This window comes from Salvelinus sp. IW2-2015, unplaced genomic scaffold, assembly GCF_002910315.2.
Source record: "Salvelinus sp. IW2-2015 unplaced genomic scaffold, ASM291031v2 Un_scaffold1112, whole genome shotgun sequence".
NCBI lineage: Eukaryota > Metazoa > Chordata > Actinopteri > Salmoniformes > Salmonidae > Salvelinus > Salvelinus sp. IW2-2015.
The window spans coordinates 55,685-81,626 of record NW_019942731.1 but is presented as its reverse complement, the minus strand read 5'-3'; the positions used below and the strand labels follow the sequence as shown (position 1 = coordinate 81,626).

Sequence of the window (25,942 nt, the reverse complement as noted above, 5' to 3'; positions counted from 1 at the left end):
TTCACTGTGTATTGTATTGATGACATTATGTTGAACACTGTGTGATTCTGTAGCAGCTGACAAAGTTACTGCCTTTTGGTTTTGACATCCTGCAAGACTCTCAGCTTGGTGCTGTCTGATTAGGATATAGAAGGCCTGCCCAAAGAGACTGGTGTTTACGGAACACTTGGTGCTGTCTGATTAGGATATTAAGGGCCTGTCCCAAAGAGACTGGTGTTTACGGAACACTTGGTGCTGTCTGATTAGGATATTAAGGGCCTGTCCCAAAGAGACTGGTGTTTACAGAACACTTGGTGCTGTCTGATTAGGATATAAGGGCCTGTCCCAAAGAGACTGGTGTTACGGAACACTTGGTGCTGTCTGATTAGGATATTAAGGGCCTGTCCCAAAGAGACTGGTGTTTACAGAACACTTGGTGCTGTCTGATTAGGATATTAAGGGCCTGTCCAAAGAGACTGGTGTTTACGGAACACTTGGTGCTGTCTGATTAGGATATTAAGGGCCTGTCCCAAAGAGACTGGTGTTTACAGAACACTTGGTGCTGTCTGATTAGGATATTAAGGGCCTGTCCCAAAGAGACTGGTGTTTACAGAACACTTGGTGCTGTCTGATTAGGATATTAAGGGCAGTTAGACACTTCTCTGCTTCTATGTTGAATGCTTGTCTCTCTGTTGCAACTTGTAATAAAACAGATATCTACAACTGCTTTCTGTTTTGTTCACCTGGAAAATATATATTATTATTAATAGAATAGCTATTTACTATCATAGATATTCAGAGAAATAATGACAGGGATAATCTTGTTTTTCATGGTCTGAGAGTCTGTAGGTGCCTTTTGGCAAACTCAATTCGGGCTGTCGAGCATTTTACTGAAGAGTGGCTTACGTCTGGCCACTCTACCATAAAGGCCTGATTGGTGGAGTGCTCAGAGATGGTTGTCCTTTTGGACGGTTCCCCATCTGCACAAGAGGAACTCTGGAGCTCTGTCAGAGTGACCATCGCGTTCTTGGTCATCTCCCTGACCAACGCCCATCTCCCTGACCAACGCCCATCTCCCTGACCAACGCCCTTCCAAATCATGTCCAATCAATTGAATTTACCACAGGTGGACTCCAATCAAGTTGTAGAAACAGCTCAAGGATGATCAATGGAAACAGGATGCACCTGAGCTCAATTTTGTGTCTCATAGCAAAGGGTCTGAACACTTAAAAAAAATATAAAATGTTTTCACTTTACCTTTATGGGGTATTGAGGATTTTCTATTTATTTAATCAGCTTTAGAATAAGGCTGTAAAGTAGCAAAATGTGGAATAAGTCTAGGTGTCTGAATACTTTCCGAATGCACTGTATTTAGAATATTTTGTATTCTGTACAGGCTTCCTTCTTTTCACTCTGTCATTTAGGTTAGTATTTTGGAGTAACTACAATGTTGTTGTAGATCGTCACAAAATGGCGCCGACAGAGAGGGCTGCCTCATTTCTAGTCCTTAGGAAACTTTGCAGTATTATGTTTTTTATGTATTATTTCTTACACTGTTAGCCCAGAAAGTGACCAGCACTATAACCAGTAATACGACTTTCCCGAAGCGGATCCTTTGTCTGAACCACCCAGGGCATTGGAGCTGATTCCAGAGGCCGACCCAAAACAACGCCGTCAGAGAAGAGGTAGACGGAGCGGTCTTCAGGTCAGACTTCGAAGGTGCTCACACCATCTACCGCTTCTGAGTATATTACTCGCTAATGTCCAGTCTCTAGATAGCAAGGCAGACGAAATTATGGCAACGGTTGCTATCCAGAGAGACATCAGGGATTGTAACATACTCTGCTTCACGGAAACATGGCTCTCTCGGAATATGCTGTCGGAGTCGGTACAGCCACCTGGATTCTTTGTACGTCACACCGACAGGAATAAACATCTCTCCGGGAAGAAGAAGGGCGGGGGTGTATGTTTCATGATTATTAACAACTCATGGTGTAATTGTAACAACATACAGGAACTCARGTACTTTCATTCACCTGACCTAGAATTCCTCACAATCAAATGCTGACCGTATTATCTCCCAAGAGAATTCTCCTCGGTTATTGTCAAAGCCGTGTACACCACCACCCCTCAAGCCGATACCACAACGGCCCTCAAGGAACTTTACGGGACTTCATGCAAACTAGAGACCATATATCCTGAGGCTGCATTTATTGTAGCTGGGGATTTTAACAAAGCAAATTTGAGAACAAGGCAACCTAAATTCTATCAGCATATTGACTGTAGCACTCATCCTGGCAAAAGACTGGATCACTGCTACTCTAACTTCCACGATGCATACAAAGCCCTCCCCCGCCCTCCTTTTGGCAAATCTGACCACGACTCCATTTTGCTCCTCCCTTCCTATAGGCAGAAAATCAAACAGGATGTACCCGTGTTAAGAAGTATTCAACGCTGGTCTGACCAATCGGAATCCACGCTTCAAGATTGTTTTGATCACGCGGACTGGGACATGTTTCGGGCCTCAGAGAATAATATCGACCTATACGCTGATTCTGTGACTGAGTTTATAAGGAAGTGTATAAGAGATGTTGTWCCCACTGTGACTATTGAAACCTACCCTAACCAGAAACCGTGGATAGATGGCGGCATTCACGCAAAACTGAAAGTGCGAACCACYGCATTTAACCATGGAAAGGTGACTGGGAGTATGGCCGAATACAAACAGTGTAGTTATTCCCTCCGCAAGGCAATCAAACAAGCAAAATGTCAGTATAGAGACAAAGTGGAGTCGCAATTCAACGGCTCAGACACGAGACATATGTGGAAGGGTCTATAGACAATCACGGACAAAAAAAGAAAACCAGCCATCGACGTCTTGCATTGCACCTTCTTTGTCCGCTTTGAGGATAATACAGTGCCACTGACGGGGCCCGCTTCCAAGGACTGTGAGCTCTCCTTCTCCGTGGCCGACGTGAGTAAGACATTTAAACGTGTTAACCCTCGCAAGGCTGCCGGCCCAGACGGCATCCCAAGCCGCGTCCTCAGAGCATGAGCAGACCAGCTGGCTGGTGTGTTTACGGACATATTCAATCTCTCCCTATCCCAGTCTGTTGTCCCCACATGCTTCAAGATGGCCATCATTGTTCCTGTTCCCAAGAAGGCAAAGGTAACTGAACTAAATAACTAGTAGCACTCACTTCTGTCATCATGAAGTGCGTTGAGAGGCTAGTCAAGGATGATATCACCTCCCCCTTAGCGGCCACCCTAGACCCACTCCAATTTGCTTACCGCCCCAATAGGTCCACAGACGATGCAATCGCAATCACACTGCACACTGCACACTGCCCTATCCCATCTGGACAAGAGGAATACCTATGTAAGAATGTTGTTCTTTGACTACAGCTCAGCCTTCAACACCATAGTACCCTCCAAGCTCATCATTAAGCTTGAGGCCTTCTGTCTCGACCCCGCCCTGTGCAATTGGGTCCTGGACTTCCTGACGGGCCGCCCCCAGTTGGTGAAGGTAGGAAACAACATCTCCACTTCGATGATCCTCAACACTGGGGCCCCACAAGGGTGCGTGCTCAGCCCCTTCCTGTACTTCCCTGGTTCACCCATGACTGCGTGGCCATGCACGCCTCCAATCATCATCAAGTTTGCAGACGACACAACAGTCAGTAGTGGCTTGATTACCAAACAACGTCAAGAACAGCCTACAGGAAGAGGTGAGGGCACTCGGAGTGTGGTGTCAGGAAAACAACCTCCACCCAACTCAACAAAAGAAAGGAGATGATCGTGGACTTCAGGAAACAGCAGAGGGAGCACGCCCCCTATCCATATCGACGGGACAGCAGTGGAGAAGGTGGAAAGTTTTAAGTTCCTCGGCGTACACATCACGGACAAACTGAAATGGTCCACCACAAAGACAGTGTGTGTGAAGAAGCCACAACAGCGCCTCTTCACACCACAGGAGGCTGAAGAAATGTGGCTTGTCATCAAAACCCTCACAAACTTTTACAGATGCACAATTGAGAGCCTCCTGTCAGGCTGTATCACCGCCGTGGTACGGCAACTGCACCACCCACAACCGCAGGTTTCTCCAGAGGGTGGTGCAGTCTGCACAACGCATCACCGGGGCAAACTACCTCCCTCCAGGACACTACAGCACCGATGTCAACAGAAGGCCAAAAAGATAATCAAGGACAACAACCACCAGTGAACACTGCCTGTTCACCCCGCTATCATCCAGAAGGCGAGTTCAGTACAGGTGCATCAAAGCAGGGACCAAGAGACTGAAAAACAGCTTCTATCTCAAGGCCATCAGACTGTTAAACAGCCGTCACTAAACACCAGAGAGGCTGCTGCCTACAACTACAGACTTGAAATCATTGGGCACTTTAATAAATGGATCACTAGTCACTTTAATAATGCCACTTTAATAATGTTTACATACAGTCTGAAAGTCGGAAGTTTACATACACTTTAGCCAAATATATTTAAACTCAGTTTCACAATTCCTGACATTTAATCCAAGTAAAAAATTCCCTGTCTTAGGTCAGTTAGGAATCCCCACTTTATTTTAAGAATTTGAAATGTCCAGAATAATAGTAGAGAGAATGAATTTATTTCAGCTTTTATTTCTTTCATCACATTCCCAGTGGGTCAGAATGTTTTACATACACTCAATTAGTATTTAGTAGCGTTGACTTAAAATTGTTTAATGTGGGTCAAATGTTTCCGGTAGCTTCCCACAATAAGTTGGGTGAATTTTGGCCCATTCCTCCTGACAGAGCTGGTGTAACTGAGTACAGGTTTGTAGGCCTCCTTGCTCGCACATGCTTTCTTCAGTTCTGCCCCACAAATTATCTGTAGATTGAGGTCAGGGCTTTGATGGCCACTCCAATACCTTGACTTTGTGTGTCCTTAAGCCATTTGCCCACAACTTTGGAAGTATGCTTGGGGTCATGGTCCATTCGGAAGACCCATTTGCAACCAAGCTTTAACTTCCTGACTGATGATCTTGAGATGTTGCTTCAATATATCCACATAATTTTCCTAAACTCATGAAGCCAGTCCCTCCTGCAGCAAAGCGCCCCCACAACATGATGCTGCCACCCCCGTTCTTCACAGTTGGATGGTGTTCTTCGGCTTGCAAGCCTCCCCTTTTTCCTCCGAACATAATGATGGTCATTATGGCCCAAACAGTTATATTTTTTTTCATCAGAACAGAGGAAATTTCTCCAAAAAGTACGATTTTGTCCCCATGTGCAGTTGCAAAAACCGTTGTCTGGCCTTTTTATGGCGGTTTTGGAACAGTGGCTTCTTCTTCTGCTGAGCGGGCTAATCAAGTTATGTCGATATAGGACTCGTTTTCTGAGTATATAGATACTTTTGTACCTGTTTCCTCCAGCATCTTCACAAGGTCCTTTCCTCTTTTCTGGGATTGATTTGCACTTTTCACACCAAAGTACGTTCATCTCTAGGAGACAGAACGCGTCTCCTTCCTGAGCGGTATGATGGCTGCGTGGTCCCATGGTGTTTATACTTGCGTACTATTGTTTGTACAGATGGATGAACCAGAACTTGTGGAGGTCTACATTTTTTTCTGAGGTCTTGGCTGATGTCTTTTGATTTTCCATGATGTCATCAGCAAAGAGGCACTGAGTTTGAAGGAAGGCCTTGAAATACATCCACAGGTACACCTCCAATTGACTCAAATTATGTCAATTAGCCTATCAGAGCTTCTAAAGCCATGACATCATTTCTTGGAATTTTCCAAGCTGTTTAAAAGGCACAGTCAACTTAGTGTATGTAAACTTCTGACCCACTGGAATTGTGATACAGTGAATTATAAGTAATATAATCTGTCTTTAAACAATTATTGAAAAAAAATGACTGTGTCATGCACAAAGTAAGATGTCCTAACCGACTTGCCAAAACTATAGTTTTTATCACGAAATTTGTGGAGTGGTTGAAAAACTAGTTTTAATGACTCCAACCTAAGTGTATGTAAACTTCCGACTTCAACTGTATCTTGCATTACTCATGCTCATATGTATGTACTGTATTTTATACCATCTATTGCATCCTGCATATGTCGCTCTGACATTGCTCATCCATATATTTATAGTATATATTCTTATTCAATTCCTTTACTGAGATTTGTGTGTAAAAGGTAGTTGTTGTGGAATTGTTAGATTACATGTTAGATATTACTGCACGGTCGGAACTAGAAGCACAAGCATTTCGCTACACTCACATTAACATCTGCTAACTATGTGTATGTGACCAATAACATTTTATTTGATCCACAGTTTTCTCCTGTCACAGCCATTAAACTCTGTAACTGTTTTAAAGTCACCATTGGCCTCATGGTGAAATCCCTGAGCGGTTTCCTTCCTCTCCGGCATATAAATTAGGAAGGACACCAGTATCTTTGTAGTGACTGGGTGTATTGATACATCATCCAAAGTGTAATTAATAACTTCACCATGCTCAAAGGGACATTCAATGTCTGTTTATTTAATATTTATTTTTTATTCACTGCTCGACTGAGGGACCTTACAGATAATTATGTGTGTTGGGTACAGAGATGAGGTAGTTTTCATAAAATCATACTAAACACTATTACTGCACTCAGAGTGAGTCCATACAACTTATTATGTGACTTGTTAAGCAAATGTGTTACTCCAGAACTTATTTAGGCCATAACAAAGGGGTTGAAACTCTAAAAACATATTTCCACTTTGACATTATTGGATMAAATCTAAATTTAATCCATTTTAAATTCAGAATGTAACACAACAAAATGTGGAAAAAAGTCAAGGAGGCGCTGTATATAATAACAAAAATTAGCGACAAAATTGTGTGACACATTTTTATGTCATCAAAATAATGTGTCAACAATACATGGATGTTGTATCAACAATCTAATGACGTTCTAGTATTTGGACTTACCTGTAGTGCTGGTTCCATTGCTTTCCTCGGGTTTAGAGCTGGGCTGTCTGGTGGTGTCCTGCGCTGTAGTCTGGGTACTCGTGGAACAGCCCATCCTGCTTGTCTCACATGGAGGACTGAAGAGGATGAAAATGAGATCCCCAGAGAGCCGTCTGTTGCTCTGATCACGGGCTTGATACTATTCAAATCAGCAGGACTGAAGGCTATACAGCAGGGATCATCAACTAGATTCAGCAGCGGGACGCCAGTTGGGGAACCGTGCTATATAGTCATTTCACTCGTCTCCACAATTGCATATTTGCGCATGCCTCGTTTTAAATACACCGGGCGACGGTTTGTTGTGGCAGCAGCAGGTTACCTACAGTGTGATGCCTGCGTAGTGTAGATACTGGGCTACAGCCTGCTTGCTGTGTGTTTCAGTATCCAGCAGAGAACAGACACCTACATTATTCAGTGCATGCGATCAGAGAAGGAGCGTTGTCTAGCGTGCGTGAGCATTGCACTCTAATAATTGGTCACGTCACTATGGCTGGAAAGMCATACTGCCCTACCAGGCAAAAACGCAGTAATTGCTCATTTGGTCGAACATTTGTCCATGTAATTTTTGCTACGTTAAATACATGCTTAATAATGTGGACAAGTATCCTGCGTCTATTGTATTGTGGAGAAAATGGGGGTCATGTTAGTAGTAACTGCATAAAGTTACTGTGAAACCAAGGTAAATAAAAGCCCTTTTTCTCAGTTTCACGCCCCGAGGAGTTACTGCCTTTTTGCTTGGTGGGGCAGCATGGTACTCTTTTCCTCAAGTTCACGCCGAGAGTCGATTGATTACTGCCTTTTTGCTTGGTGGGCAGCATTACTTTGATTTATGTCATTTACATTTATCTCCTTACGAATGTGAAACAACTCAGTTCTTAGTCGTGTATTAAATCAAATCCAAATCAAATTATTTAGTCAACTACACATGTTAGCAGATTTAATGCAGAGATGTAGCGAAATGCTTGTGCTTCTAGTTCCGACAATCCAGTCAATAACCAACAAAGTAATCTAACCTAAACAATCCACAACTACTACCTTACACACACACACAAGTGTAAAGGGTAAAGAAATGTAACATAAAAATTATAAAATGAGTGGTGCTACGAAACGCATCGCAGATGCAGTAGATGTAGAAGATAACGGTATTTACATATGAATGAGTACTGTAGGTATGTAAACATAAAGTGGGATAGTTTAAAGTGGCTAGTGTACATAACATACTAAGATGGCAAGATGCAGTAGCATGATATAGAGTACAGTATATACATATGAGATGAAAGTAGGGTATGTAAACATTATATTAAGTGGCATGTTTAAAAGGCTAGTGGTACATTTTTACATAATTTCCCATCAATTCCCATTTTAAAATGGCTGGAGTTGAGTCAGTAATTGGCAGCGGCCATAATGTTAGTGGTGCTGTTTAACAGTCTGATGGCCTTGAGATAGAAGTTTTTCAGTCTCTCGGTCCCTGCTTGATGCACCTTACTGACCTCGCCTTCATATAGCGGGGTGAACAGGCAGTGGCTTGGTGGTTGTTGTCCTTTATGATCTTTATGGGCTCCCTGTGACTCGGGTGGTGTAGTGTCCTGGAGGGCAGGTAGTTGCCCCTGGTGATGCGTTCTGCAGACCTCACTACCCTCTGGAGGACCTTATTGTGTGCGGAGCAGTTGCCGTACCAGGCGGTGATACAGCCCGACGGATGCCCTCAGATTGTGCATCTGTAGAAGTTTGTGAGGCTTTTGGTGACAAGCCGAATTTCTTCAGCCTCCTGAGGTTGAAAGAGCGCGCTGCGCCTTTCTTCACAACGCAATGTCTGTGGGGTGGACCAATTCAGTTTTCCCGTTGTGTACACCGAGGAACCTTAAAAATTCCCCACCTTCTCACTACTCGACCCGTCGATGTGGAGAGGGTGCTCCCTCTGTGCTTTCCTAAGTCCACAATCATCTCCTTTGTTTTGTTGGTGATGTCGAGGTTATTTTCCTGACACCACACCTCCGAGGGCCCTCACCTCCTCCCGGTAGCCCGGCTCGTCGTTGTTGGTAATCAAGCCTCCACTGTATCTGTCATCCGCCAAAGCTTGCTATGATGAAATGGAGAGCGTGCAGGCCACGCAGTCGTGGGTAACAGGGAGTACCGAGAGGCTCAGAACGCACCCTTGGCGCCCACTTTTGAGGATCAGCGAGGGGTGGAGATTTTTAACCTACCCTCACCACCTGGGGCGGCCCGTCAGGAAGTCCAGGACCAGTTGCACAGCGGTCAGGTCACCAGGTCTCGAGCTTGTGACGAGTTTGGAGGTTCTATGTGTTAAATCTGAGCTTGTAACGCGATGAACAGCATCTCAATGCATATTCCTCTTGTCAGATGTTAGGGCAGTGTGCAGTTGTGTTCGATTGCGTCGTCTGTGGGACTATTGGGTCGGTAAAGCAATTGGAGTGGTCTGGTGTCCGTAGGGTGGAGTGATATGGTCCTTGACTACGTCTCTCCAAAGCACTTTCATGATGACGAGAGTGAGTGTACGGGGCGGTAGTCGTTTAGCTCCAGTTACCTTTTGCTTTCTTGGAACAGGAACAACTGGGGCCCGTCTTGAAGCATGTCGGGAGACAGCACAGGCGACTAAGGTTGCATTGAATATGTATCTACACACACCACAACCGTGGTCCTGCGCATCTCCTGAGGACGCGGCTGGGCAATGCCGTCTGCCTGCAGCCCCAATCAATGCCGCGGCGTCATCTTACAACACGATGTCCAAACTATGATCCCTTCTACCTCACCTCGGCTGCATGAAAGGACGAGCCCGCTAGATTGTAGGGGGCACTGTCAGTGGCACTAGTATTGTCCTCAACAAGCGGGCCAAAAAAGTTGTTAAGCCTGTCTGACGCAAGACATCCTGGTCCGCCAGACACAGGGGCTGAGTTCTTTTTGTATCCGTGATGACTGTAGACGCCTGCCACTACTCTTGTGATCTGAGCTGCCTTGATTGCGACTCGATTTTGTCTCTTACGGAACTTAGCCTGTTTGATGCCTTGCGAGAGAATAGTAACACTTGTTTGTAATTCGTGTCATGCTTCCGGTCACCTTGCCGCTTGTTAAACACCAGTGTCGCGCTTTCAGTTTCACGCGAAATCTGCCGCAATCCACATTTACCTAGTTTGGGAATTATTTAATCTGCGCTGATGGTAGACATCGTCAATTGACTTCCTAATGAACTCGCTCCACGCGATCAGTCATATTCGTCATAATCTTTGTGGTACGCGATCGCGGAACATATTCCCAATCCGCCGTGATCGAAGCACTTGAAGCGTGGATTCAATTGGTCGGACCAGCGTTGAACACGAACCTGGAGCGGAGCTTGTACTGTATGAGTTTCTGTTTCAGCTAGGCTGAACTCAACAAATATGGAGTCGTGTACAGCTTTTCGAAAGGGGGTCGGGGAGGCCTTATATTGCCGTCGCGGAAATTGTAAGTACACAAATGATCTAGGGTTTTTTCAGCCCTGGTAGCACAGATCGATATGCTGAAAGAATAGGCACGTTTTCGTTTTTGAATACCTTGTTAAAATCCCCACTACGATGAATGCACCTAGGGTGTGTGGTTCCATTTACAAAGAGTAGATAAAGTTCGTTCAGGGCCATCGACTGTGTCTGCTTGGGGGAATATATACGGCTGTGATATATGATTCGAAGAGAATCCTCTTGGTAGATAATGCGGTCGACATTTGATTGTAGGAGTTCTAATCAGTGAACGAATGACTTGAGTTCCTGTGTGTTGTATGATGATCACACCATCTTCTCGTTAATCGCATAAGGCATACTGCCCCGCCCCTCTTCTTACCGGAAAGAATGTTTGTTTCTGTCGCGCGATGCAATGAAGAAAACCAGCTGGCTGCACCGACTCCGTTAGCGTCCCTTGAGTTAGCCATGTTTCCGTGAAAGCAGACACGTCACATCCCTGATGTCTCTCTGGAATGTACCCACGTGGCTCGATTTCATCAACCTTTGTCAGAGACTGAAATTGGCGAGTAGTATGCTAGGGATGGAGCGCGATGTCCCGTCTCCGAAGCCTGACCCAGTACCGCCTCGTTTGCCCCTTTTTCGGCGGCACAGGGTCGCCGGCTGGGATCAGATCATTGTATTGGGGAAGGCAAACACTGGATCGTCGGGAAAGCATATTCTCGTAGGAACGATGATGAGTTGACGTTAATCGTATATTCAGTAGTTCCCGACTGTATGTAATGAACCTAAGATTAGGCCTGGTACCGATTGTAAGAATAAATAAAAAAACAAAAACTGCATATTCCAAGGAACGCGAAGCGAGGCGGCCATCTCTTTTCGGCGCCGGAAGTACAAAAAAATTATTGTATTGTTAAAGGTTGAACATGTGAATGATGGCTATTTATTCAACAAATTAGGATGCATATAGTAAAGAAATATGTGACATTTTCTAAAATATTTACTTCTGAATGTTCGGTGTTTGAAAACAATACTTTATCAAGTTCCATCCATCAAATATTCTGTTCAAATAAAAGTTATATATACGAATAGAGACAACAGCGTCACCCCGTGGGGCTCCGGGGTTGTGTATGTGTGGATATCAATGCAATAACAAACAGCTCTAAATGCAGCCCAGGATCAGTTTTTGTTTGTCCTCAGGGGCTGTTGCACCAAAACTAGATAAGAGGATTACCAGGATATCTGGTGATCCGGGCTCAATTACCGCTAATCGTTGCACTAAAGATGGATAGGGGGCAGGAGGATATGTTATGGGATAAATTCATGGAGATTTATTCTGTGAGGCTAGCCTGCTCCAGACCAGGCTAAATATCAGGATCTATTTAATCTCATCCTAATGTCAGTCACATTCACACAAATGGAACCAATAGTTATTTCACTGCTCACTAACATTGTTACCAATATAACAGACCCACATTATTTAACGTTTGTGATCAATCAATCGATTTTGGATAAAAATGATTTAAGATTGATGTTGCTATCATAATAATTTACAGTTTCCATAGACTATAAGGCTATATATAAAATGGATAGAATATTAGGCACAGCAGGGAAAAACAACAGTCATTAATATTGTAACCAGTTGTTTTTAAAGGAGACAGTTGTTAAATGCAGATGTGGGCATTTCGTGAAATTGTACTCGATCGGTTTTCATAAACAAAGACATGCTGATGTGCCAGAATATTAAGTATCACTTGTCAAAGTATCAAAACTGTAAAAACAATATGTAGCTTTTTCTGCAGAAAGAACCACCTCATAAATGTATACTATTATCCTTTTTCTTCAGTGTGCCCTAGTACTCTGTCATATAAAACACAATACACATTCCATATGAATATAAAACACAATGTGTAACATTATGTTCCTTTATTGAATAAGGACAAAACAAAGCAGGTAAACCATCACGTCCTTCGAAACTGAAGTCACAGTGACTCTACAAGATGGAAAGCACAGATCCAAATATTATACAAAATGATACATACACATTCAAAGGTCTGTATATAACACACCTGCATGTCTGCCACTAAATAATGCAGGACAAATCCATACATCAACCTGAACAGACAAATGAATGGATGCAGTAGCCTCCCTGCAGCCTTGTATTACACACCAGTATCCACAAACATCATAAAGAGGCCAAATTCGTCAAAAAACGAACCCAAAAAAACCACAATTCCTCTGCCACCGCAGACATATTTAACCAAAATTGAAAGCACACATAACTAAATAATTCACACATAGTGGTCCCTCAGCAGCCGACCACTGTCGTCATCAGGGAAGATTCCGATTGTCCTCAGTCCAATGGCTTGTGGCACTCTGGGCGCCTCTCCTTCCTCAGGCAAGGCCACAATTGTGGAGGACAGCACAAGCACATAATATCACATGCTAAACAGGGCTGACCCAAATTTGTGAAGGCAGTGAAAGCGTCCTCACGAGGATGCCAAAGGTCATTTCACTCTGGCCCTGGTCCTGGCATGGGCATGTTGTAGGCCGCTGTGCTTCCCTGGGGGTCTGTGAAAGGTGTAGGAAAAGGCTGGCAGCCATACCCCTGTCTCCCAGCAACACACCAGAGAATTCACCTGTCAACACAACAATCTCATCATTACTACCATAAACACAGTGATTTCTTGACACAGCCAGGATGGTTATAAATGGGGTTTGTGGCTTACCTTGTGATAGGCACCTGGATAGAGTTCACCCGAAAGATCTGACGTCATGGACCTGACCAGGCATGTTGCCACAACATTGCTGATCCACCAGTCAGCATGCAGACCATCTGAAATCATAGATGAGGAAATTCACCAATCATGCACATCTACTGGCAATGCAGAGTGTTCGTCAATGGACAATATCAAAAAGTTATGTTCACCTGAACATTAATGCTGTGAAAGTGATTTCCTATTCACAAAATCGCGTCATGGGCACTCGAGGGGCTTTTATCCTTATGTGTGTGCAGTCCACTGCACAATGATTGGGAACCTGCCACAAAAGTAATGAGTATCTATATGTGTATACAGTTGTCCTGTAATTTGTAGATCCTCTTACCTGCAATCCTATAGAACTCTCTTGTGTCACAGAGTCTTCTGTGGCCAGGGAAGGAGATGAAAAATTGCTAATGGCTTTGTATAGCAGACACACACTCCTTATTGTGCGGCAATTGTGGCCTTGTTCGCTGTTCTGTCCCCCACTGAGTACAGGAAGCTCCACTAGCAAAAAAGCGCAAGGCACACAACCATTTGCTCCACACTCGTGCATGGCTCCTGTGCAGTGCGTAGTGCTTAATCCTGGGACCCAGTAGACTGCATGACTGATGCATCTGAGAAACCTGTATTTTCATAATGGGTCATCAGGGAAGGCCGTGGTCCAACGGTCCCTGAAGACCCTTTTCTCGCCTGAAGGCTCTCCTCAGCACAAGTGCTTCTTCACCACCCACCATCTCGCCACGAATGGGCATTCCATTGTCAGAGCAGAAAGGAACACACAATTTTGCGCTCATATAGGCTAGTGGCAACTGGTGCTGGGGGGTGGCAAAAGGCGATGCCTCTATAACGATGACTTGGTTACTGATTGCTGTGAAATAAAAAAAACTTAGAAAGATGCCCGTCCTGTGTGCTCACAATAAGAGCTCATATTCATGCCACTACTTTTACGAGAATATACCTAATTTTTATTTTGAGCTGTGTCATCTTCTGACTGGGGGGAGGAAAGAAAAATAATGATTAATACATTTGTGTTACAGTTAGCATACAGTGTACATTGAAGGCATATCTCACCTCCCTCTCAAGTTTTTTATTTCAAGGTCCAGTTTCCTATTGTCCTCTTTTTTATTTCGGACTCCAGTGCAAGATTTTCCATCTTTTCTTCTTGTACTGAATGTCTATGTCTGCCAGTTCTATTTGGCGCCGGAGGTGGTTGCCATACAACTTTCTGATAGCTTGTGAGCTCTGTGAACACAATACAATTAGCGCAGCTGGAATTGGCAGGATGTGTGTCCTTTTATTATACAGCACTATTGTTGCCAGGCTGGTTTTCCCACTGATAGCATCTGGGTCCTGTAAAAGAAATTAGATTTTTTGATTTGATGAGGACTCCTCACCATTGTAGAGTAAATATATTTCACAGTCTCTAACATGATACCTCATGCCTTCTGGAATCCAGAGAGATGGTCTCTCCTCATCATCGTCTCCATCATGTGCTGTTGCTGCTGCACTGGGGCCTTCACCTAATCACATTTAATCGGATTCATATTGAAGCTAGTAGACAAGACATGCCAGGCCTACAGTATGCCTTTGATGGATACTACACTGGAAATCAGCGTCCTGGTGCTTGTGCTGGTGGCTCTAACAGAAACACAGTGCTGCAGACACTGCAAGGCAATAGGTAAAACAAAGTCAGACAGTCCAAATATGATTCAATATGAATGTGGTTGTATCCCATGTAGAGATGGAAGGACATACCTTGAATGAAGCGGGTGGCATCTTGAGGAACTATGCTCGTCTCTTTCCCCCCAGGGATCCCCTCTAAGACGGGCCTGGCCTTTTATTTAGCTCCAAGGCCATGTCCTCTGCTGGGGTAAGGTCAGCCTTTGGTGACCCACCACCCGTGCCTTGTCTGTGGGTATTCTTTTAACTGCTAAAACAGTACAGACAATGTGTGAGCAGGCACCTTCTGGGTACAATATATGCTTGTGCTTTGTTAAATATAGTCAGGGACCTACCATTCTGCCAGAATTTTCTTGTATTTGATTTTGACCTGCTGCCATGTCCGTTTTGGCCCGTTCATGTTTAATCTACACACACACACCACCACACACACACACACAACACACACACACACACACACACACACACACATTAATGGAGTCACACTGCAAAAATTACTTGGTATTTTTGTCTCTGTTTTCAGTAAAAATATCAAAAATTTATCATAGCTTTATACAGTGTGATGGAGTTACTTTACACAAATTTCACTCATATCTGCAGTGCATTTCAATAAAAATTTAACCGTTTCATAATTACAGTACAACTGCATTTTTGGAGATGTGAATTAAATATTTGAATTGTAATTGATGTTTCAGCGGAGCGGTGAGTGTGTAATTGTGCACTACTTACGCATTCAGGCGGTCTGCAATACTTTCCACGCTTTTTCTTTGCTTTATCACTGTGGCGGTGTTGCCTTTCTTCTTAATATATCTTTTACCTCCTCGTATGCTCCATGAGGATTGTGCTTCCGACGGGGAAAAGTACGCGGCTCTAGTTGCCATGGTAAATCAGTTAATCTGTGATCTGTGGCGGGGTCTATTTGAGTGAGCCGTGAGCGCGCACCTATCCAGGATTGGTTTCACCTGGCTTAATGAATCCGTGTCTGCTCATCCTGGCTTGGTCTTTGTGCAACCAATTAAGCCTGGACGCACATTTTTGGCTTCATTGAGCTCAGCTGAGTCATTTATCCCGGATGTCCTTAATTCTACTTTTGTGCAACAGCCCCATTGGTACAAAATCCGGCTGACGAATTATCTGATATACAAATCACCTCAACTGGAGCGCACTGGTTTAATTGAACGCTCAATCAGCTGAGATCAGCGAATCAGCGCAGGACCACCCCAACCTGCCGCAAAGCACGCTGGGACTTCCTTTCTTTCCGAGGCCATATTGGAGCAACAGACTTGTAAGTTCACCTCTTTCTTTATTCTTTCAAATTAATATATTTAGGCWATGTTGGTGCACATCACCCGGTTGATTACTAACGTWAAATTGTSYAATCTCACATTTTTGGTTCAGGTTGGCCAGAACGGACTAAATCGCAGCTATGGTGGCCGCAAAGAAGACTGTGAGTCGAGCTGTAGTGAACGCATGTTTGGTGTAATGTACTTCAGGCGGAATCGTGGCGCTATCTGGGCTTAGTGCAACACACGTTTACACCTTTTTATAAACTGTCAATGTTGCCCAAACATACAATGTTGTAGTTCCTGGAGATGTCTAGCTTTAGTTGTTAACAATTTACCGAATCCAGATAGCAAGTGTTATAGTAACCATTACCGGCGTGCCRGCTAACTAGCTAATATAGCTAGTTAACGTTAGCCAGACAGCAAGTTGAATGGTTGCATTGGGGGTATTTTGACCTTATGGTTGGCTAATGAAGAAACACTATGTAACAGCACTGTCATCTGAAGTATTATAGCTGATAAATCCAGATAACTAGATAGTGTTGTGACTGTCATGGACTTTTGGATGGCAGTAATTGGCCACTACAAAAAACCCACATTCATCGGTGATAAGGTCCTCAACTTTCTGAATTACCCAAGAAGCAAAAAAACATCAAATGTATCAACATTTTAGAAGATTGTTCCACAAATAAGGTGCAAGAAATTCAGGACAATTAGCTTTTAAGTCAGTAGAGACCAAAGGAATTTCCAGAGTTGGCTGTCTCTAAGACCGGGTGTGGTGACTCACATCTCAACTTTAGTAAAGATGTTAGGTACTAGAGGTCGACCGATTATGATTTTTCAACGCTGATACCGATTATTGGAGGACCAAAAAAAGCCGATTTTACTTTTTTATATATTTTTTAACTTGTTTTAAATGTATTTATTTGTAATAATGACAATTACAACAATACTGAATKAACACTTTTATTTTAACTTAATATAATACATCAATAAAATCAATTTAGCCTCAAATAAATAATGAAACATGTTCAATTTGGTTTAAATACTGCAAAAACAAAGTGTTGGAGAAGAAAGTAAAAGTGCAATATGTGCCAAGTAAAAAAGCTAACGTTTAAGTTCCTTGCTCAGAACATGAGAACATATGAAAGCTGGTGGTTCCTTTTAACATGAGTCTTCAATATTCCCAGTTAAGAAGTTTTAGGTTGTAGTTATTATAGGACTATTTCTCTATACGATTTGTATTTCATATACCTTTGACTATTGGATGTTCTTATAGGCACTTTAGTATTGCCAGTGTAACAGTATAGCTTCCGTCCCTCTCCTCGCTCCTACCTGGGCTCGAACCAGGAACACAACGACAACAGCCACCTTGAAGCAGCTTACCCATGCAGATCAAGGGAACAACCACTCCAAGTCTCAGAGCGAGTGACGTTTGAAACGCTATTAGTGCGCACCCCGCTAACTGCTAGCCATTTCACATCGGTTACACCAGCCTAATCTCGGAGTTGATAGGCTTGAAGTCATAACAGCTGCTGGCAAACGCACGAAAGGGCTGTTTGAATGAATGCTTACGAGCCTGCTGCTGCCTACCACCACTCAGTCAGACTGCTCTGTCAAATCATAGACTTAATTATAACATAACACACAGAAATACGAGCCTTTGGTCATTAAATATGGTCGAATCCGGAAACGTATCATTTCGAAACAAAAACGTTTATTCTTATAGAATGAATAAACAGGCTGGGAACCTCTAACCCTGGTAATATGACTGGTAAATAGAATGAATAGGACAAGGCTTGGAACCTCTAACCCTGGTAAATATGACTGGTAAATAGAATGAATAGAACAGGCTTGGAACCTGTAACCTGGTAATATGACTGGTAATAGAATGAATAGACAGGCTTGGAACCTCTAACCCTGGTATATGACTGGTAAATAGAATGAATAGACAGGCTTGGAACTCTAACCCTGGTAATATGACTGGTAAATAGAATGAATAGAACAGGCTTGGAACCTGTAACCCTGGTCATATGACTGGTAAAATAGAATGAATAGAACAGGCTTGGAACCTGTAACCCTGGTAATATGACTGGTAAAATAGAATGAATAGGACAGGCTTGGAACCTGTAACCCTGGTCATATGACTGGTAAATAGAATGAATAGAACAGGCTTGGAACCTGTAACCCTGGTAATATGACTGGTAAATAGAATGAATAGGAACAGGCTTGGAACCTGTAACCCTGGTCATATGACTGGTAAATAGAATGAATAGAACAGGCTTGGAACTGTAACCCTGGTAATATGACTGGTAAATAGAATGAATAGAACAGGCTTGGAACCTGTAACCCTGGTAATATGACTGGTAAATAGAATGAATAGAACAGGGATTTGGAACCTCTAACCCTGGCATATGACTGGTAAATAGAATGAATAGAACAGGCATATGACCAGGGTTAGGGTTCCAAATCCCTGTTCTATTCATTCTATTTACCAGTCATATTACCAGGGTTACAGGTTTCCAAGCCTGTTCTATTCTATTTACTCTATTTCTCTGTGTGCTGCTGCTGCATTGTGGGGAGCATTGCCTAGGCAACCCGAAGCCTTGTTTGCTAGTTTCAGCAACAGTCCATGTTACCACAGAAACAGACTCAACAGTTCATTTGAAGAAAAACAAATGTATATATTTAAATGGTTATGATAGTTATTGTATTACAATGATGGTCTTCATCTGTAACTGTCGGTTACATGGTGATATGGTAATTGTGGCAGCCCTAGTTATATGTACTCAAATCGCATGTGTCCCAATTAGAAGACCATATATCATGTTTGGTTCAATGGATATGAGCCACGTTCATAGTTCATCAATGTTTCTCACAAACATAATTGTTACTTTGATGGCAGAAAAAGTCCCTGGAGTCCATCAACTCCCGTCTCCAGCTGGTGATGAAGAGCGGTAAATACGTTCTGGGATACAAGCAGTCTCAGAAGATGATCCGCCAAGGCAAAGCCAAGCTGGTCATCCTGGCCAACAACACACCTGCCCTCAGGTAACTAAGACCTACATTTATTTACTATTAGCTCATGAAGTTAAGGCCATTATCACTAATACCCTTTTCACTCTAATATGGTGAGCTAAAGTTTGACCTTGCTAGCCTTGGGTTTATTCATTAGTTGAATTCTGTTGCAAAACGTTTTGCAATGGAAACCGTTTTCTCCAAACAGAAAATGTTGTGCAATGAAAACAAGTTATGATTGGACATTCGTGTAGCTCTCTCCGCATTTGGTTCCTGGAGTTAACGGTTTCCATTGCAAAACCTGTACTAATTAGCTGTCTGCGTCTCCAAACACCTGTGTCACTGAACAATACTGTCGGCTGCAACTGTTAAAGCAAGTTAAAGCAGTGCTCAGTAAGTGTGTRTTATGATTTATTATGAAAGTAGAGGGATTCATGTTTCTATAACCGTATCGCAATTGAGAATCGATTCACGTTTGGATGGAGTATTTGTCTGTTTTGGCTACCAGAGCCAATTCTCCCCTTTTAAACAGAACAGGTAAGGTCCTTGGACTAAGGAGTAGTGTTAGGATCCTTTAGTCCAATACTGGGCTAAGCATGATGGACTTCCCCCTAATGGGGTTCCTGTAATCTGATTACAAAAAACTAACTGTAATCAGATACGTTACCAGCAACATGTAAAGTGTTGGTCCCATGTTTCATGAGATTAAATAAAAGATCCCAGAAATGTTCCATGTTCACAAGAAGCTGATTTCTCTAAATGTTGTGCACAAATTCAGTAACATCCCTGTTAGTGAGCATTTATCCTTTCCCAAGATAATCCATCCACATGTGGTGATACATATCAAGAAGCTGATTAAACAGCATGATCATTACACAGGTGCATCTTGTGCTGGGGACAAAAGGTCACTAAAATGTGCAGTTTTGTCACAACACAATGCCACAGATGTCTCAAGTTTTGAGGTAGCTTGCAATTGGAATGCTGATTGCAGGACTGTCTACCAGAGCTGTTGCCAGATAATTGAATGTTCATTTCTCTACCATAAGCCACCTCCAATGTCGTTTTAGAGAACTTGGCAGTACGTCCAACCAGCCTCACAACCGCAGACCACGTGAGTGCGTTTGGTGGGCGAGCGGTTTGCTGATGTCAATGTTGTGAACAGAGTGCCCCATGGTGGGGTTATGGTATGGGCGTGCATAAGCTACGGACACCGAACAGAACTTGCATTTTATCGATGGCAATTTGATGCCACAGAGATACCATGACAAATCCTGAGGCCCATTGTGGTGCCGTTCATCCAACACCATCACCTCATGTTTCAGCATGATAATGTACTGCCCCATGTCGCAAGGATCTGTGACACAATTCCTGGAACCTGAAAATGTTCTTAGTTCTTCCACGACCTGCATATCATCAAGACATCTCACCCATTGGCATGTTTGGGATGCTCTCGATCGACGTGTCCGAGGCAGATGGTGATCACACCAGATTTCTGGTTTTCAGCTAGTTATCTGTGACCAACAGATGCATATCTGTATTCCCAGTCATGTGAAATCCATAGCTGAAGGCCTAATTAATTTATTTCACTTGACAGATTTCCTTTTGAATTGTAACTCAGTAAAATTGTAAAAATTCTTGCGCTTATTTTTGTTCAGTGTATATAACCTCTTGGATTGCTTTTAAATTCAGAAAGATGGCGTTGTTTCCGTCATTTCAATGAAGATAAGTTGAACCAACGTGGAGTTGGCGTCTGCAGTAGGATATTCGCCGGGAAAAAATGGTGCATTCAGAAAGTATTCAGACCCCTTCACTTTTTCCATGTCACTGATGACAGCCAAATGATGACCACCAATCAGAGACCACTATGATGACACACCAGATGATGACAACCAATCAGAGACCACTATGTGACGCAAATGCATGACAATCGACCACAATGCAGAATGACATCACGACCACTATGATGAAACAAATGACATCAAGCACATATGACCATGATGCAAATCAGAGACCACTATGATGACACACCAATGTGTTTGATGGGTTATTTTTTGTCTTGTACAGCCCCTCTTAAGGGAAAGTAATCCAACAGTAACTGAAAGTAATCCGATTACATTACTGAGTTAAACGTTACATTACGATTTTAAAAAGTAACTGTAATGGAGTTAATTTAGAAAGTAATTATCCAACCCTGGTGTAATCCTAGGAATAGTTCCATTCTACTACAATAAACGTTTTCAAATAGTTAGATATTGACTAATTCACATATCAAGCGTTGCTTGTGCTTTCTTATGGGTACGTTTGTTTTGTTTCTGTACTCCTCCCACAAAGGCACACCTGTATTGGTCTGCTTGCAGGTGTGTAAGAACCGGAGGAACATTCAAATGAGGGCTGATGTGTTACTGGCTGCACCTGCAGTTGGTCTTTCAGCAATCAGACACCTTGAGAAAACAACCCCGACAACTACAGCATTAGACTGAAGGGATAATGTTGCTTTCCCCCGTACACGCAGAGGGGATAATGTTGCTTTCCCCCGTACACGCAGAGGGGATAATGTTGCTTTCCCCCGTACACGCAGAGGGAGTAATGTGTCTTTCCCCCGTACACGCAGAGGGGATAATGTGTGCTTTCCCCCGTACACGCAGAGGGGATAATGTTGCTTTCCCCCGTACACGCAGAGGGATATGTTGCTTTCCCCCGTACACGCAGAGGGGATAATGTTGCTTTCCCCCGTACACGGCAGAGGGATAATGTTGCTCTGTTCCCCCGTACACGCAGAGGGGGTTGCTTTCCCCCGTACAACGCAGAGGGGATAATGTTGCTTTCCCCCGTACACGCAGAGGGGATAATGTTGCTTTCCCCCGTACACGCAGAGGGGATAATGTTGCTTTCCCCGTACACGCAGAGGGATAATGTTGCTTTCCCCCGTACACGCAGAGAGGGGATAATTTGCTTTCCCCCGTACACGCAAGAGGTATCATGTGCTTTCCCCCGTACACGCAGAGGGGATAATGTTCTTTTCCCCGTACACGCAGATAATGTTGCTTTCCCCCGTACACGCAGAGGGATAATGTTGCTTTCCCCCGTACACGCAGAGGGGATAATGAGTTGCTTTCCCCCTGACACGCAGAGGGGATAATGTTGCTTTCCCCCGTACACGCAGAAGGGATAATGTCGCTTTCCCCCGTACACGCAGAAGGGATCATGTTGCTTTCCCCCGTACACGCAGAGAGGGATCATGTTGCTTTCCCCCGTAACACCAGAGGGATAATGTTGCTTTCCCCTACACGACAGAGGGATAATGTTGCTTTCCCCCGTCAACGCAGAGGGATAATGTTGCTTTCCCCGTTACACGCAAGAGGATAATGTTGCTTTCCCCCGTACACGCAGAGGGGATAATGTTGCTTTCCCCCGTACACGGCAGAGGTAATGTTGCTTTCCCCCGTACACGCAGAAGGGGATAATGTTGCTTTCCCCCGTACACGCAGAGGGGATAATGTTGCTTTCCCCCCGTACACGCAGACGGGGATATATGTCGCTTTTCCCCCGTACACGCAGGGGATAATGTTGCTTTCCCCCGTACACGCAGAGGGGATAATGTGCTTTCCCCCGTACACGCAGAGGGAATAATGTGCTTTCCCCCGTACACGCAAGGGATATGTTGCTTTCCCCCGTACACGCAGAAGGGATCAGTTGTGCTTTCCCCTACACGCAGAGGGATAATGTTTCATTTTGAATGGTAAACGCATTATTAAACTTGTATTTGTTTGTTCAGAATTTCGCTGCCTGCATTTCCTGTGGTCATACTTTSCTAAAAGGTATTTGTCCTTCCTCAGGAAGTCTGAAGTGGAGTACTATGCCATGTTAGCCAAGACTGGCGTCCATCACTACAGTGGGAACAACATCGAGCTGGGCACGGCCTGYGGAAAGTACTTCCGGGTGTGCACACTGGCTATCATCGACCCCGGTGAGTGTCCAATCAGACTGCATGTCCTGTTTACCACGCCCATTCTGTTGATGTATTGTCTGCGGACAATCCTTCAGCACTGAGCAATTTCATACGGTTTATTCTTTCATTCATTTGGAGTTGTTTTCAAAGATGACATGAACATCTTTGCAGAGAATTATAAAAATGTATGAATGAAAAATAAACTGTCTAACTGCTCTATTACTAAATTACATGAACATGTTTGAGTTAATCATTTTGTGAATGTGAAGATATTTTTACGTTTCACCGATGCTCACAAATTTGCCAATTTTTGTACATTTTTGCACCTGGTGGCTCTACGWTGATGTGCCCAGCACTTCACTAGATAAACACCTAATAAACCATTTACYTGAACTGACTGGGCTCTAGCCAGCTGCTTCATTGGTGTCAATGATAGTTCAATAGTTCTTCTGAAGTTAACGAAGTGAGTTTTACACTGTCGAACTAACGCTTGTTTTGAAGTACATCCTGTATGCTAAATATAGTGTTGTTGTATTAACAGGTGATTCGGACATCATCAGGAGTATGCCAGACCAGCCGCAGGGGGAGAAGTAGACATTTCACACTCTTAATGTTAAAAAAATAAACCGTTTTCTATGGTCTTTGGTCTGTCTTTCTCTTAGTGTGCAGATAAACATTTAGCTACTTATATTCTATGCTGTAGGCCGTGTCAGGATAGAATGTGGTTGCTTCATTTCTCTCTGATTTTAAAGAAGCCTCCAATCTATCCGTAAGCCTTGAGGCTTGTGGTCTATGTAGATTCAAATGTCCTTGTGATTTTTATATGCTATTAAGATCTCAACTCACATAGACCGGATCATGGGTCTCCTAACATGCAATGCCACAAGACAGTCTTACTGTGACCTTGGACAAAGGAGCTACTGCATTGAACTGGACAGTCCTCCTGATGTAACAAGATATGTCATAATGGTGATACCACACATGACCCGTCTGTAGGTTGTTGACAGTAATGTAGTAAAGACAATTACAGGATTATCCAGACCCCTCCCTGTGGAAGGATATCCATACCCCTCCCTGTGGAGGATTATCCATGCCCTCCTGTGGAGGATATCCATCCCCTCCGTTGGAGGATTATCCAGACCCCTCCCTTGAGGATATATCCAGACCCTCCCTTGTGAAGGATTATCCATGCCCCTCCCTGTGGAAGGATTATCCATGCCCCTCCCTGTGGAGGATTATCCAGACCCCTCCCTGTGGAATGATTATCCAGACCCCTCCCTGTGGAATGATTATCCAGGCCCCTCCCTGTGGAGGATTATCCAGGCCCTCCCTGTGGAGGATATCTCCCCTCCCTGTGGAGGATTATCCATGCCCCTCCCTGTGGAGGATTATCCAGACCCCTCCCGTCGTGGAAGGATTATCCAGCCCCTCCTGTGGAAGGATTATCCAGACCCCTCCCTGTGGAAGGATTATCCAGACCCCCTCCTGTGGAAGGATTATGCATGTCCCTCCCTGGAAGGATTATCCAGACCCCTCCCTGTGGAAGGATTATCCAGACCCCTCCCTGTGGAAGGACTATCCAGACCCCTCCCTGTGTGGAAGGATTATCCAGACCCATCCCTGTGGAAGGATTATCCAGACCCTCCCTGGGAAGGATTATCCGCCCTCCCTGTAGAGGATTGTGCGTAGTTGAGTCCTTGGCCTTGTTTCCACGTCGGAGGTTCCTGAAGCCATTCAGTCAGTAGGCTAGTCTATTGGCTCATTCTTAAGCCATCAGTCAGTAGGCATACTATTGGCTCATTCTTGAAGCCATCAAGTACACAGTAGTTAGAAGCTGCTATAGTAATCATACTGGCTCATTCTTAAGCCATCAGCCAGTTAGGCTAGTCTATTGGTCATTCTTGAAGCCATCAGTCAGTAGATTCCTTGAAGCTATCAGTCAGTAGGCTAGTCTATTGGCTCATTCCTGAAGCCATCAGTCACAGTAGGCTAGTCTATTGCTCATCCCTGAAGCCATCAGTCAGTAGGCTAGTCTATTGGCTCATTCCTGAAGCCATCAGTCTAGTAGCTAGTCTATTGGCTCATTCTTGAAGCCATCAGTCAGTAGATTTCCTGAAGCTATCAGTCAGTAGGCTAGTCTATTGGCTCATTCCTGAAGCCATCAGTCGCTAGTATAGGCTAGTCTATGGCTCATCCTGAAGCCATCAGTCAGCATAGGCTAGGTCTATTGGCTCATTCTGAAGCCATCAGTCATAGTAAAAAAAACAAAAAAATAAAAATAATAAAATAAAAATTAGGCTAGTCTATTGGCTCTATATAAATCCTTGGAACCATCAAGATTACAAGACTAAAGAAAATTCAAACTGAAAAAAAAGCTCAAATCAATCAGAAGAATAAGGACTAGAATCCATTGCTCATCCTGAACCATCAGTCAGTTAGATTTCCTGAAAGCATCAGTCAGTAGGCTTAAAAGAATCCAAATTAAAGGAAATAATACAAAATTAAATTGAAAGACACAAAGTCAGCCAAGAAATAAAGCAATATATAACCAATAGCATCAATTCCCTGAAGCCATTCAGTCACGCTTGAACTGGTAGTGAAGCTAAGTACAAATAAAAATTTGCTCACAATATCCCTAGAACAAATGCCCCTAGCATTCTCTAAGCCTAGTGTAGAGGTTTGGACCGGCCAGCTCTTCCCAGTACCCTCTAGGCTGTAGAGGCTTGTCCGGCCAGCTGTCCCTAGCTTTACCCTCTAGGCTGGAGAGTTATGACCGGGACAGCTGTCACCTAGCTAACACCTCCAAGCTAGATAGAGGGTCTT

At 43.7% G+C, this 25,942-nt stretch overlaps 2 protein-coding genes across 2 annotated transcripts in view; one reads left to right on the top strand and one right to left on the bottom strand.

The window, feature by feature from the left end:
* The window catches only part of si:dkey-284p5.3 (outer membrane protein H.8), a 53,239-nt gene extending 45,820 nt beyond the window's left edge, over positions 1–7,419 (bottom strand). Inside the window, exon 1 of the mRNA XM_024137112.2 lies at positions 6,940–7,419. Coding sequence (XP_023992880.1) covers positions 6,940–7,033 — 94 coding nt within the window. The 5' untranslated portion in view covers positions 7,034–7,419. The remainder of the gene's footprint in view (positions 1–6,939) is intronic.
* Positions 7,420–16,080: 8,661 nt separating this feature from the next.
* rpl30 (ribosomal protein L30) lies at positions 16,081–23,760 on the top strand. Its single transcript, XM_024137111.2, has 5 exons — positions 16,081–16,154; positions 16,268–16,316; positions 19,058–19,203; positions 23,007–23,137; positions 23,661–23,760. Exons 2-5 carry the CDS (start codon positions 16,296–16,298, stop codon positions 23,711–23,713), a joined length of 351 nt encoding a protein of 116 aa, XP_023992879.1. The 5' UTR covers positions 16,081–16,154; positions 16,268–16,295; the 3' UTR covers positions 23,714–23,760.
* Positions 23,761–25,942: the final 2,182 nt, after the last annotated feature.